General features: G+C 48.4%; 1 protein-coding gene across 1 annotated transcript; it reads left to right on the plus strand.

The window, feature by feature from the left end:
- Positions 1–254: 254 nt before the first annotated feature.
- Positions 255–12,442, plus strand: Fn3k (fructosamine 3 kinase). The gene is made up of 6 exons (XM_010618697.3): positions 255–435; positions 1,745–1,896; positions 3,182–3,273; positions 3,585–3,667; positions 11,234–11,356; positions 12,084–12,442. Exons 2-6 carry the CDS (start codon positions 1,754–1,756, stop codon positions 12,420–12,422), a joined length of 780 nt encoding a protein of 259 aa, XP_010616999.1. The 5' UTR covers positions 255–435; positions 1,745–1,753; the 3' UTR covers positions 12,423–12,442.
- The last annotated feature ends 145 nt before the right edge of the window (positions 12,443–12,587 follow it).

Here is a 12,587-nt window from a genome sequence, read left to right on the forward strand (position 1 = left end):
GTCGCCAGGGTCTGCACGCCAGGCCCGCCTCCGGCGGGGGGGAGGTAGTTCTGTTTTTGCTGCTCAAACAGTGTCCTTCCCTGGATCCCACCAATTTTTTTTTGTTTTGTTTTGCTTTTTTGGTACCAGGGATCGAACAAGGCAGGCCACCGAACCGCTGAGCTAGATCCCCGCCCTGTTTTTGGTTTTTCTGATACTGATGATTGAACTCAGGACGGATTTCCAGCCTTTTTTTATTTTAAGACAGGGTCTCACAAAGTCGCTAAATTGACCAGGACGGGTTCAAATGTTTCCCCTTTCTGCCTCGGACTCCCAGAACACTGGGATTACAGCGTGCACCACCACGCTGGCGGGATGCTTTTGTACACGGGTAGAGGCAAGACCCTAGGCTGCTGGAGAGAGAGGAGTGCATGCCCTGCCAGCTGACGCCCACAGGTGCTTACCCTACGTTCCTGGTCCTGCTGTGACGTTCCACTTAAGGCTGTGTGGAAAGGTGCTCACACAAACGAAGAGCAGGCCTGCTGCTGACCCAGAGACGACGTGGGCAAAGCCGGCCCTGTGATGTGGGCAGAGGGCCTGGTCGGGTGGGCAGTAGTCTGGCAGCTTTCCTCGCAGGGGGAGTCTAGAGTGTTGCCAGCCTTGGGTGTGGGCCACTTCAGGTGCCAAGGGGCTTTGGTTTTACCGATTCATCCTGCTCTACTTGGGATGGAAATCGTGAGTAGGCAAGAAGATGCCACCCAGAGGAGCCTTTTTAGGACTCCAGGGACTGATCTGAGCAGCAATGGAGGAGCAAAAGACAGGCTCGCTCGTGTGCAGTGTCAGGCTTTCCGCTCAGCTGGGTAGGACAGGGCTCCTCAGGGAGTCCTCCGGGTGGAGGACGTGCAGAGTAATCTGGAGACGCTGCGCGGTGGATCGTGAGTAGGCAAGAAGATGCCACCCAGAGGAGCCTTTTTAGGACTCCAGGGACTGATCTGAGCAGCAATGGAGGAGCAAAAGACAGGCTCGCTCGTGTGCAGTGTCAGGCTTTCCGCTCAGCTGGGTAGGACAGGGCTCCTCAGGGAGTCCTCCGGGTGGAGGACGTGCAGAGTAATCTGGAGACGCTGCGCGGTGGGGTCTCTTAGGTCGGACCTGCCACTGCAAATGCAGGCGCCTCCTGGAGTAGCTGTGCGGCACTCAGCTGGGTAGGACAGGGCTCCTCAGGGAGTCCTCCGGGTGGAGGACGTGCAGAGTAATCTGGAGACGCTGCGCGGTGGGGTCTGCTAGGTCGGACCTGCCACTGCAAATGCAGGCGCCTCCTGGAGTAGCTGTGCGGCCTGTGTGTCTCCTTTCCAGCTCTCTGGCCTGGCCTAATGGACATCGCAGCCCCGCCTTCCCTAACGGAACTTGAGCCCTGTTCCTTCTAGGCGTGCCCACCCCACCAGGGGGCAGTGGGGAAGGTGGGCACCCTGGGGGACCCCGGTTAGCTCCTCCTGGTACCCCTGTGGTCTGGCCTCTCGCCTCCAGAGCACGGGCTCACTGTGGGGCACAGTGTCCTGGCCCCCCAGGCCCCTCAAACCCAGGGTCCTCCCTACCCCCAGGGCTGAGGCCTCACTGTCTCTCAACTCCTGAAGGTCCCAGGGCTTGTGATGCCCATGTGGCTGCTGCTGTCAAGGGCTGCAAGGGCCTCAGCCTGGCTGGCGGGATCCCGGGGTGGAGGGGGAGTTTGCAGAGCCTCTGTTCACTCACAGCGGTGTTTCGCACACAGGCCCGGCTGATGTTCGAGGGGGAGGTGGCCAGCTTGGAGGCTCTGCGCGGCACAGGCCTGGTGCGTGTGCCTCGGCCCATAAAGGTGATAGATCTGCCGGGAGGCGGGGCCGCCTTTGTGATGGAGCATTTGAAGATGAAGAGTTTGAGCAGGTGAGCGTGAGCGAGCAAGGGGCACGTGCATGTGCACACATGGACAGACACACATACACAGGGACACATGCATGTCCCACAGAGGCACACAGATATAGGGGGGCGTGTGCAGGGAGGGGGACACGTGTGTACACAAGACACATGTGAAGGGAGAGAGTCTGAGAAAAGAGGAAAGGGGTGGAGGGAGAGAGGGACAGGAGACATAGGAAAGCGGCCCTGCTGAGCTGCGTGTGTAACAGCCCATTCCCAGAAGCCGCTTGTCCCTTTCCTTTTTGTTTCTGTTTGTTCCAGTATGGGAAACTGAACCAAGGACAGTGGTGATGAACCCCCTAGAAGCCAAGTGCCCGAACTGCAGCCCAACCCACTCATTTGTTGCAGAGGGCCAGCACTACAATTAAACCTGAATGCCTGATGCTCGGCTGCTGGGGCCGTGCTGGGGCCGTGCTGGGCTGACTTGGCCTGCGGCCGACAGAGGGCTCTGGGCCTCCGCTGCGGCATGTGTGCCATAGGTTCACCACCACTGACCTAGGACCTCCCCAGCCCCTTTTTTTTGTACAGGGGATCAAACTGGAGACTTTACACTCGTGAGGCAGGCAGCGGAACCACCGAGCTAAATCTCTGGTCCTCCAGCCCTCTTTTATTTCCATCTTGAGATGGGGTCTAAGGTGTCCAGGCTGGGCTTGAACTTTTGACCCTCTTGACTCAGCCTCCTGAGTAGCTGGGAACAGGTGTGTGAACCTGGTCCAGGCCCAGAGACCATGCTTAATGGAGACAGAAGTTACTGCTTTGGTTTTGCTGTTGTGAAGATGTACCCACCTCTTGCTTTGTGCTTTATTGAGCATGAATGCCAGTTAGTTTGGGCTCAGTGAGGCTGACGTCTTCACTGTCTGGAGTCTTGCTTGGATTTCTGAACACTAAAGTCATGTCTAGTGGTATAAAATGTGGGAAGTAAAAACGTGCAAAGAGAAGTCATCCAGCCTCCTGCAATTCCGTCAGCAAGGAGCGGCCCCTGAATTGTCACCTTGCTTTGCTGCTCATGGTTTACATTTGTTTGCAGAGTGGGGAGCTGGCTCTGCCCGGTGCCAGGGCCCCCTGAGCCCTCTGCGGAGGCCCTCTCGCTAGTTCCTGGCCCGCTTTCGTGAATTTGTTCTTTGGAAAGGGTCCTTGTCCAGGTGTTCATTTTTCTACTTTTTCATGAAGAGTAGCTTTGAAGATCTTTCAAACAGAACCCCCCGGGTGCTGATTTGTTTGTAGTTTTCATCGGCTGCATTTCTTCTGTCCTCAGTCACGCATCAAAGCTTGGGGAGCAGATGGCAGAGTTGCACCTTTACAACCAGAAGCTCAGAGAGAAGCTGAAGGCGGAGGAGAACACCTTGGGTGTGTTCAGGTTGTCTTGTCCCCAGCCCAGCCCCTCAGCTCCCCTGTTCTTCCACACTAGGGGCCCTCTGTACCATGTTACAGAAATGAGGTCCTTACGTGAGGCTGTGGATGGAGCAGTGGGGTTGGCTTGTGGTGCTTCGCCCCTGCCCCGCGGTCTGCCTGCTCCAGGTCGTGTCCCCACAGGTCCACACTCGGGCCACTCATCCTCAGGCCACGCTGTCCGTGAGCTGCCTGACCTTGCCAGTGCTCCGTGAGGTCTGGTATCCCGGAGGATGCGAGCAGCGCTCAGGGCGACATCTCTTTGACAGGCCGCAGGGCGGAGGGTGCCGGGCCCCAGTGTGTGAGTAAGTTCGGCTTCCACGTGGCGACATGCTATGGCTTCATCCAGCAGGTGAGTGCTGCGCGGGGACGTCCTTAGCTCCTGGTTCCTGAAGGCAGGTGGGGACTTGACACTGCGGTGGAAGCGGGGGCCACTGACTGAGCTTGGAGTGGGGAGAGGTGCGGCCAGGAGGAGTGGCGTGGGCAGGCAGGGGTCGGGGTTCCCGGCAGGGCGAAGGTCGTGCTGTGACCCGTGGAGTCGGGCTTCTTTCACTTACGGCACCATTTTCAAGGTACACCCTGGTCGCACGGGTCAGAGCGGCCTTCCTTACGGCCGATGGATGTTCCACTGTGTGGATGGATCACTCATTCATTTGGCTGCATAGCACTAGGGCCTCTGGAATCGCTGTCTTTGAAGCCTACAAAGATCTAAAGAAGATTTACCCCCTGGATCGCCCACCTGCCCTAAGCTGACCTTATTTTGCTATATTAGCGACAGAGTGCCTATCCTATGTATTTATTTCTCCTGTTTAAACTGCGCGTGGTGGCACACGCCTGGAATCCTAGCACTCAGGAGGTTGAGGCAGGAGAATCACGACAAATTTGAAGACAGCCTGGGCTACCCAGTGAGATCAAGGACAGCCTGAACAGTACAGTGGGACACTGTTTCAAAAGAATTGAGAACTGAAATCTTACACAGAATCTCTGTGTGTAGAGCAGGTGAGAGCTGCACTGGTCTGTTAGGAAGGCAGGTTGCCTGCGCTCTCTGGCAGACTCCAGAGCTGAGCACCAGCTCAGATTAGCAGTGGCACGGCCTGTAGGCGCCCAGGCCTGCGTCCACCTGTCCACCTGCTTTGAGCACAAGATTGTCCTGCACGTGCTAGGTTCTGGGCTACCTGCTACCGGGGAGCTCTGAGAGGTCCTGGGTGGCCATGCTGCAGGGTAGGCTCCTGAGATGCATAGAGCACAGAGACCTGCGGGGACTGACACATTTTGTGCCCTATTGATACAAGGCACCATTCCAGGCATTTTGTGCGGTTGGCTCACCAGGGGCCACGGCTGGCAAGGACGTGGGTGCTGCCATGCATCTTTTTACAGTTGAGGGAACTGATGCCCAGGGCCCAGGGCCACCCTGACTGTGCAGGTGGAAAGAGGAGGGCCATGTTGGGACCCTCGTCAGCCTCACGGTGTGGGTCGTCACTCTTTTCGACCCCGCCCCTCCGTCAGGGTGAGGCCAGGTGGCAGCTGCCCGTGGATGCTCAGGGGGCGGCTGCAGCTTTCTTTTCTCTGTGGAGGCGGAGGGACTGGGCTGCTGGTGTTGACCTCCTCCCTCCCTCTCCCAGCCTGCTGCTGATCTGTTCTTGCCACAGGTTGTGTTTTACAGAATTCAGTACAAGGGCAGACATACGCACATGCTGTCACTGTCTGGGTCCTTTCACTCAGCATAACCATTCTGAAACTCATCCATGTTGAGAAGTCTGTGTCTCTGCTGTGGGTGCTGCCCGTGCTGGAGTCCATTCTATTATGTGGATGTAGCAGTTTGCTTATCATTCACGTGCTGCTGGACATCTGCGTGATTCTAGGTTTTGATTTTTATAAATAGAGCTGCTGTGCCTAGGTGTTGTGGCACACACCTGTAGTCCTAGCACTCTGGGAGGCTGAGGCAGGACTACAGAGTGAGGTCAAGGCCAGCCTGTACTACATAGTGAGACACTGCTTTAAAAACCAAAACCAAGGGCTGGGAATTTAGCTAGGTGGTGCTGCTCCTGCCTTGCAAACACAAGATCCTGAGTTCTATCCCTGGTACCAGAAAAAAGAAAATAACAATTGAAAAAACAAAAACCAAGAGCTGCTGTGAACCTGTGTGCACAAGTCTTTGTGGGGATTCATGCTTCCATTTATCTTGGTAAATTTGAGGTGAAAGGGTCTGTGGAAAGTTCCTGTGTAAGTTTTAAGGGCCTGTCAGTCTCCCAAGTGGTACATCACACCAGCTACATCCCACCAGCACGCCTGGGCCTCCAGGTCCCACGTGTCCTCAATCATGCTTGATAGTTTTCTGTTTTGTCTCTTTTTTTTTCCCTTCCTTCCTCACTCCCTCCTAACTTCGTTCTTTTCCAGTATCAGGGACTGAACCCAGGGCTTTCATATTAAACTATATCCCCAGCCCCATTTAAAAAAATTTTTTTTGCACCAGGGATTGAACTCAGGTCCTTGCACTTGCAAGGCAGGTGGTAGAACCACTGAGCTAAACCCCCACCCCAACCCCTTTTTCAAATTTGAAACAGAATTTTGCTAAATTGCCCATGCTGGCTCAAACTTATGCTCCCTCTGCCTCAGCCTACCCGAGTGCTAGGATTACAGCTGTGTGCCTCCATGCCTTGTTTTGCTGTTTTTTAAAATTGTAGTCATCCTACCCAGTATGAAGTTGTATCTCACTGTGATACTGTGGTTTTATTTTTGCTTCCATGGTGAAGGTCTGGAGCATCTATTCATGTGTGCATTTGCACATGTGTGTATATCTTCTTCAGCGAATTGTATGTTCAAGTACATCATCCATTGTGTGAAGTTATGTACTTGAGTTTCTTTATATATTTTGGTTGTAAGTTCTTTACCAGAGATATGATTTGCAAATATTTCTCCTAGTTTGTTTTTCTCTTGAAAGTGCCTCCAAAGAGCAGAAGATTAAATTTTGATGAAGTCCAGTTCACCAATTTTTCTTTTATGAATTATGTTTTAGATTTATAGCGAAAGGGTTGGGGACTTGGCTCAGTGGTTCTGCTGCCTGCTTCACAAGCACAAAGGCCTGAGTTCGATCCCTCGTACCAAAAACAAAACAAAACTGTAGAATTATAGCTAAGAAATCTTTGTCTAAGCTAAGGTCATAAAGATTTCCTCCTTTTAGAGGATTTACAGTGTGGGGTTTTGCAGTTTGGGCCATAATCCATCTTGTTAATTTTTGTATATGATTCATGGAATAGATTGAAATTGTTTTTACTTGATGTTGGAGACCAGAGGCGAACTGAGGCCTAATTGGCCTCCTCTGTGAGCACAGTGGAGAAAGCCTGCACTCCGGGGTGATTGCATGATGCAGGGAAAATTTAAGACAGCTGAGGTTAAGTTGTTTTCCTGAGCATATACTAATGGATATTGAAAACTATATGAATCTTATAGTACTTTGATTGCTTGTACCCGTGTTTGGGTGAATAAAGGCAACATGAGCCAGACGAGGGGCTGGGGGCAGCGTGTCAGGGTGAACAAAGTAAAGAAATAGCGAGGGGAGGTCCGAGAGCAAAGTTGTCTGTTTGGGGTCTGCTCTGGGTGGGTCCCAGCCTGGGGTTTGGGACCCAGGCTCGCCTACAACTTGTGGAGAGCCAACTGGTATAGCATGATTTATTGGAAAAACTGTGCTGTCCTCACGAGACTGTCTTTGCACCTTTGGTAAAAAGCAGTTGGGTATACACTTGCAGGTCTGTTTGCGGTGCTGTGTTCTGTTGATCTACTTGTCTGTCTTGACTGCTGCAGCTTTATAATAAGTATTGACATTTGTTTTTCTTTATAAAAAAATTTTTTTAACTTGTTTAGGGCCTTTCCATTTCCACATGGATTTCTATTTCCATATGAGTTCCTGTGTCACTTTAAAAAAAAAAGAGGCTAAAATTTTATTGGGATTGCAATGGGTGTATGCATTAATTTGGGGAGCATTATAATATGAGTAATACAGAGATTTTTTTTTAAATATGTGAACATGTTACTTCCTTCCATTTACTTAGGTTTTCTGTAAGTTGCTAAGTTGCCCAGGCTGGGGTTTGAACTTTTGATCCTCCTGTTCAGTTTTTGTGACAGGTCTGTCTTTTCACATCTGTTGTCACATTTATCCCTAAATGTTTCCTATTTTGTGATGCTATTGACTTTTAAAAAAATTGAATTATTAGGGCTTTTTTGGGTGGGTAGTCTATAGAAACACAATATTTAAAAGTTCATTTTTGTATATTTGTATCCTACAACCTTGTTAAATTTACTTAGTTCTGGTGACTTTTGTTTGCGTACATAAGTGGTGTTGAGGATTGAACTAGGGCCTCATGCATAATAAGCATGTGCTCTCCAGCCTTTTTTTTTTTTTTTTTAATATTTTGTCAGATTTTCTATACACATTTTAACATTTACTGTTTTTTTGTTTTGTTTTGTTTTTGAGACAGGGTCTCACTATGTAGTTGAGACTGACCTGGAACTCACTATGTAGCCCAGGCTGGTCTCGAACTCACAGCGATCCTCCTGCCTCAGCCTCCCGAGTGCTGGGATTAACATTTACTGTTAAAGACAGTTTTACTTTACAATTTATATGTTTAATTAATTTTCCATGAGACTCTTGTACAATATTCCACAAAAGTGGTAAAAGTGGACATCTTTGACTTTTTTCTGATCCTAGCAGGAAAGGACTCATTTTTCTACCATTAAATATGAGGTTAGCAGTAGATTTTTTTTTAGGTGTATTAGACTTAAGAACTTCCCTTCTATTCCTAGTTTTCTGGAAGTTCTTGTCAAGATTGCTTGTTTTTGTCAAATGCTTTTCCTTCATCTTTCGTGATGAACATATAATTTTCCTTCCTTAGTTTAATATAGGTGAATTATATCATTTAGAATGTTCCTCCTGGTGATGCATTTTCTTTCTTATATAATTGGATTATATCTGCTAAACTTCTGCTTAGAATATCTGTATTTATGTTTAGGGGTAATCATCTATAGTTTTCTTTTCTTATAATATCTTTGGCTGTGGTTACAGGAGTAATGCTGGCCTCAAGAATGAGTTGAGAACTCTGGACGATGAGGCAGGAGGATCACTGTGAGGTTGAGACCAGCCTGGGCTACGTAGTGAGTTCCAGGTCAGTCTCAACTACACAGTTGAGACCCTGTCTCAAAAAAACCAACCAACCAAACAAACAAACAAAAAGAATGAGTTGAGGGCCAGGGATTTAGCTCAGTGGTGCCGTTGTCTGCCCTGTAAGTGCAAGGGCCTGAGTTTGACCCCTGGTACCAAAAAACCCCAAAGCAAACAAACAAACAAAAAATCCCAGAATGAGTTGAGGGCTGGCGATTTAGCTCAGTGGCACTGAACCTCCTCACAAGCATAAGGTCCTGAGTTTGATCCTGGTACTGCCAAAAAAAAAAAAAAAAAAAAAAGTTGAGGTATATTCTGTACCACTTTTCTGAAAGTTTTTGTAAAATTCATAGTTTTTTCCTGAAATATTTGTGAAGAGCTCACAGTGAAGTAATCTATGCCTGGAATTTTCTTTATGGGAAGATTTTAAACTATAAATCCAAATTCTTTATTAAATATAGGGCTATTCGGATTATTATTTCATACATAGGGGATTGAATCCTGGGCTTTCACACTGAGCCACCCCTCACCCCCATTTATCTTTTAAATTTTGAGACAGGATTTCTCCAAGTTGCTAAATTGCGGAACTCAAACTTTCGATCCTCTTGCCTCAGCCTCCCAGAATGCTGGGATTATGGCGTGTATTACCATATGCAGCTACATATTTTTGATAGACTGTGGTAGTGTCTTTCAAGGAATTTGTCCATGTGATCTAAATTGGTAGATCTTTGCACAAGATTTTAAAATATTTCTCAATTATTCTTTTAGTATCTGTAGATTGTGTTGATGTTTCTTTCATTCCTGATATTGGTAATGTATCTGTTTAGCCTGGTCAGTCTGGCTGGAAGTTTATCAATTTTACTGAACTTCTCATAGAACGACCTTTTTGTACATGGACTTTTACTGTTGTTTTTCTATTTCATTGATACCTGATAAGCCTCCCAAGTGCTGGGATTACAAGTGTGCATCACTACACTTGATGATTTTTTAATGTTACTTAGTTTTCAAATACTTAGTAATTTCCTAGAGATATTTCTATTGATAATTCTATGGTGGTCATGTAGTATACTCTGAAATTATATATGACTTTTCAATTTATTGTTTTATGGTCCAGAACATGGTCTTTATCTTTTTTTTTTTTTTTTTTTTTTTTTTGTCAAAACTGTTTTTTTTTTTTTTTTTTTTTTTTTTTTTTTTTTGGTGTCGGGGACCAAACTTGGGTCTTTGTGCTTGCAAGGTAGGCAGTGGAACCACTGAGCTAAATCCCTGGCCCCAGAACATGATCTGTCTTGGTAAATGCTTCACGTGCACTTGAAAGGTAGTGCTACTGTTGGCTAGAGTGTCCTATAAATGTCAGTCTGTTGTAGTTAGATGATAATGTTGAAATCTACATGCTTTATTTTTCTGCCTACTGGTTCTATCAATTATTGAGAGAGGGGTTGAAATCTCCAACTCTGTCTTAATATTAAGGCTGCCATATAAAATACTACAGACAGGGTGGGTTAATTTCTTACAGTTCTGGAGGCTGGGAAGTCCAAGGTCAAGGTGGTGGCCCATGGCCCATTTGATGTTGAGGGCCTACTTCCTGGCTGGCAAGATGGTTACCTCCTTGTTGCGTAATCACATACTTCCTCAGAGCGCGTGCGTGTGATAAAAAAATCTCGCATTTTTCTGCTTTTATAGGATCCTTCATCCTACCAGATTAGGATCTCCCCCTTATCTCAGTCACTCCTACCTGCCTCCTGCAATTCTCTCTAAATACAGTTGCTTTGGGGGTTAGGGTTTTGACATATGGATTCCCGGAGCAGTGCAGAACTCAGGCTGTAGGAGGCTATAATTGTGGATTCATCTATTTCCCCTCTTAGTACTGTCAGTTTTATTTTCAAGTATTCTCTATTTTTTATTTTTTTTGGCACTGGAGATCGAACTTTGCGCTTGCCAGGCAGGTGTTGTGCCTGCTGAGCTATATCCCCTGCCCTATTTTCATGTGTTCTTAAGCTGTTTTTTTTTTTTTTTGGTTTTTTGAGGCAGGGTCTCACTATGTAGCCCAGGCTAGTCTCAAACGCACAGCAATCCTTCTGCCTCAGCCTCCCAAGTGCTGGGATTACAGGCATGCACCACCACACCTGGAGCCTTGTAAGCTCTGTTTTAAAGGCTTAAGCTCTGTTTTAAAGGCATAAATGTTTACATTATGTCCTCTTCCTCTCTTGACCCTCTTTTTATCATGAAATGACTTTTACTTGGTGATACTCTTTGCTCCAAAGTCAGCTTTATCTGATAAGATAGCCATGCTAGCTTTTGACTATTTTTAGCAACTTTTCAAACCTTTTAATCTACTTATTTTTGTATATAATGTATATTTCTGCACACAATCTAGAGTTGGCTTGTGCTTTATTTTTGTAACCTCTTCACTTCTGTCACTTAACTAGAATATTTCTGACCATTTGCATTTAATGTGCATTTTTTTTTTTTGGTACTGGGGATTGAACTCAGGACCTTGCACTTGCAAGTGGCACCAATGAGCTAAATCCCCGGCCCTAATGTGCATTTGATGTATTTGGGTCTGAGTTTGTCATTCTCCTGTTTTTTATTTGCCCATCTGTGCTTTGCTCTTTTTCTCTTCACCTTCCTTATTTTGGAGTATTTTACGATTTGTTTTATCTGTTGGCTTGCTGGCTGTAGTATTTTGCCATGTTCTTTAGTGGTCGCTCTGGGGTCAGGCAGATTGGCTCCCGATTGCAGTGCTGGCCTCCTGTTCCCCAGGTGAACGACTGGCAAGATGACTGGCTGACCTTCTTCACCAGGCACCGGCTCCAAGCACAGCTGGACCTCATCGAGAAGGACTACGCTGACCGGGAGGCTAGAGAGCTCTGGTCTAGGCTACAGGTGGGCGCTGGAGCTGCTTCTCTGGAGAAAAGGTTATGCTCTCGTGTCTGGCCACTTTCATGGGCTTCTGAGTCCTGGAGTAGAGCTGGTCCAGTTGGGGACACGAGGGACCCACTTGGCCCTGCAGTCCAGTTCATGATGCTGGGTCACCACATATCTCAGTTGACGTTTTCCTCAGGCACCTGGCTCATGACTGGTGGCTTCCACTGTCACTTGTCTCGTTATTAGTAACACTTTTCCCTTCTTATCACTTCCTCCTCTGCCAAAGCATGACTGTCTCAGCGTTAGTGAGGATGTGAGTTCCAGAATGACTGCTTTCAAAGTAAAACAACATATTAGACATATTAGAATTTGTGTGCTGGTGCGGGTGCACCGGCAACAGCAGGATTTAACATAATCTTTAGTGAAGTAACAGCAGGGTATAAACGAGGTGGGTTACATATGTGCAGCCAAACAGATGGTGGAGTTTGCTATGTTAGGTTCAAAACTGGCTCACGTTCTGCAGGATTACACAGTAACGTCCGAGAGTCTCTTCTATGCAGTGCCATACAATCTCTGAATGAAGTTAGGGGTAAACAGCAAGGTGGACAACGCCGCACCCTTCGAGCCAGGCGCCCTTACCTCTGAGCCCGGTAGCCAGTGCTGGGACACTCCGCTGTCTGCTTATTTCCAAGAACTGCAAGGTATCAGGGTCCAAGGTGACTCTCTGCAGCACTTTCCTTTACAGGTGAAGATCCCAGATCTGTTCTGCGGCCTGGAGATCGTCCCTGCCCTGCTCCACGGGGACCTCTGGGCTGGAAACGTGGCCGAGAATGACGAGGGGCCTGTCGTGTACGACCCGGCTTGCTTCTACGGCCATTCGGAGTTCGAACTGGCGATTGCCCTGATGTTTGGGGGCTTCCCCAGGTCTTTCTTTACTGCCTACCACCGGAAACTCCCCAAGGCTCCGGGCTTCGACCGGCGGCTGCTGCTGTACCAGCTCTTCAACTACCTGAACCACTGGAATCACTTCGGGCGCGAGTACCGGAGCGCGTCCTTGGGGACCATGCGCAAGCTGCTAGCCTAATAAAGTCTGCGTGTCGAGTCCCCTCGTCCATCCCCCACGGCCGGCTCCCTCGTGGCTGGGGCAGGCGGGGTGGGGTCCTGGGGCGCCCCAAGGGGAAAGCCAGGAAAGGCCGTGGGACCCGAACCTGGGGTTGGGACCTGCGCCCCGTGCTGCGCTTGCGCAGTG

Source organism: Fukomys damarensis, unplaced genomic scaffold, assembly GCF_012274545.1.
Source record: "Fukomys damarensis isolate Sample0158 unplaced genomic scaffold, DMR_v1.0_HiC HiC_scaffold_23, whole genome shotgun sequence".
NCBI classification, from domain to species: Eukaryota; Metazoa; Chordata; class Mammalia; order Rodentia; family Bathyergidae; genus Fukomys; species Fukomys damarensis.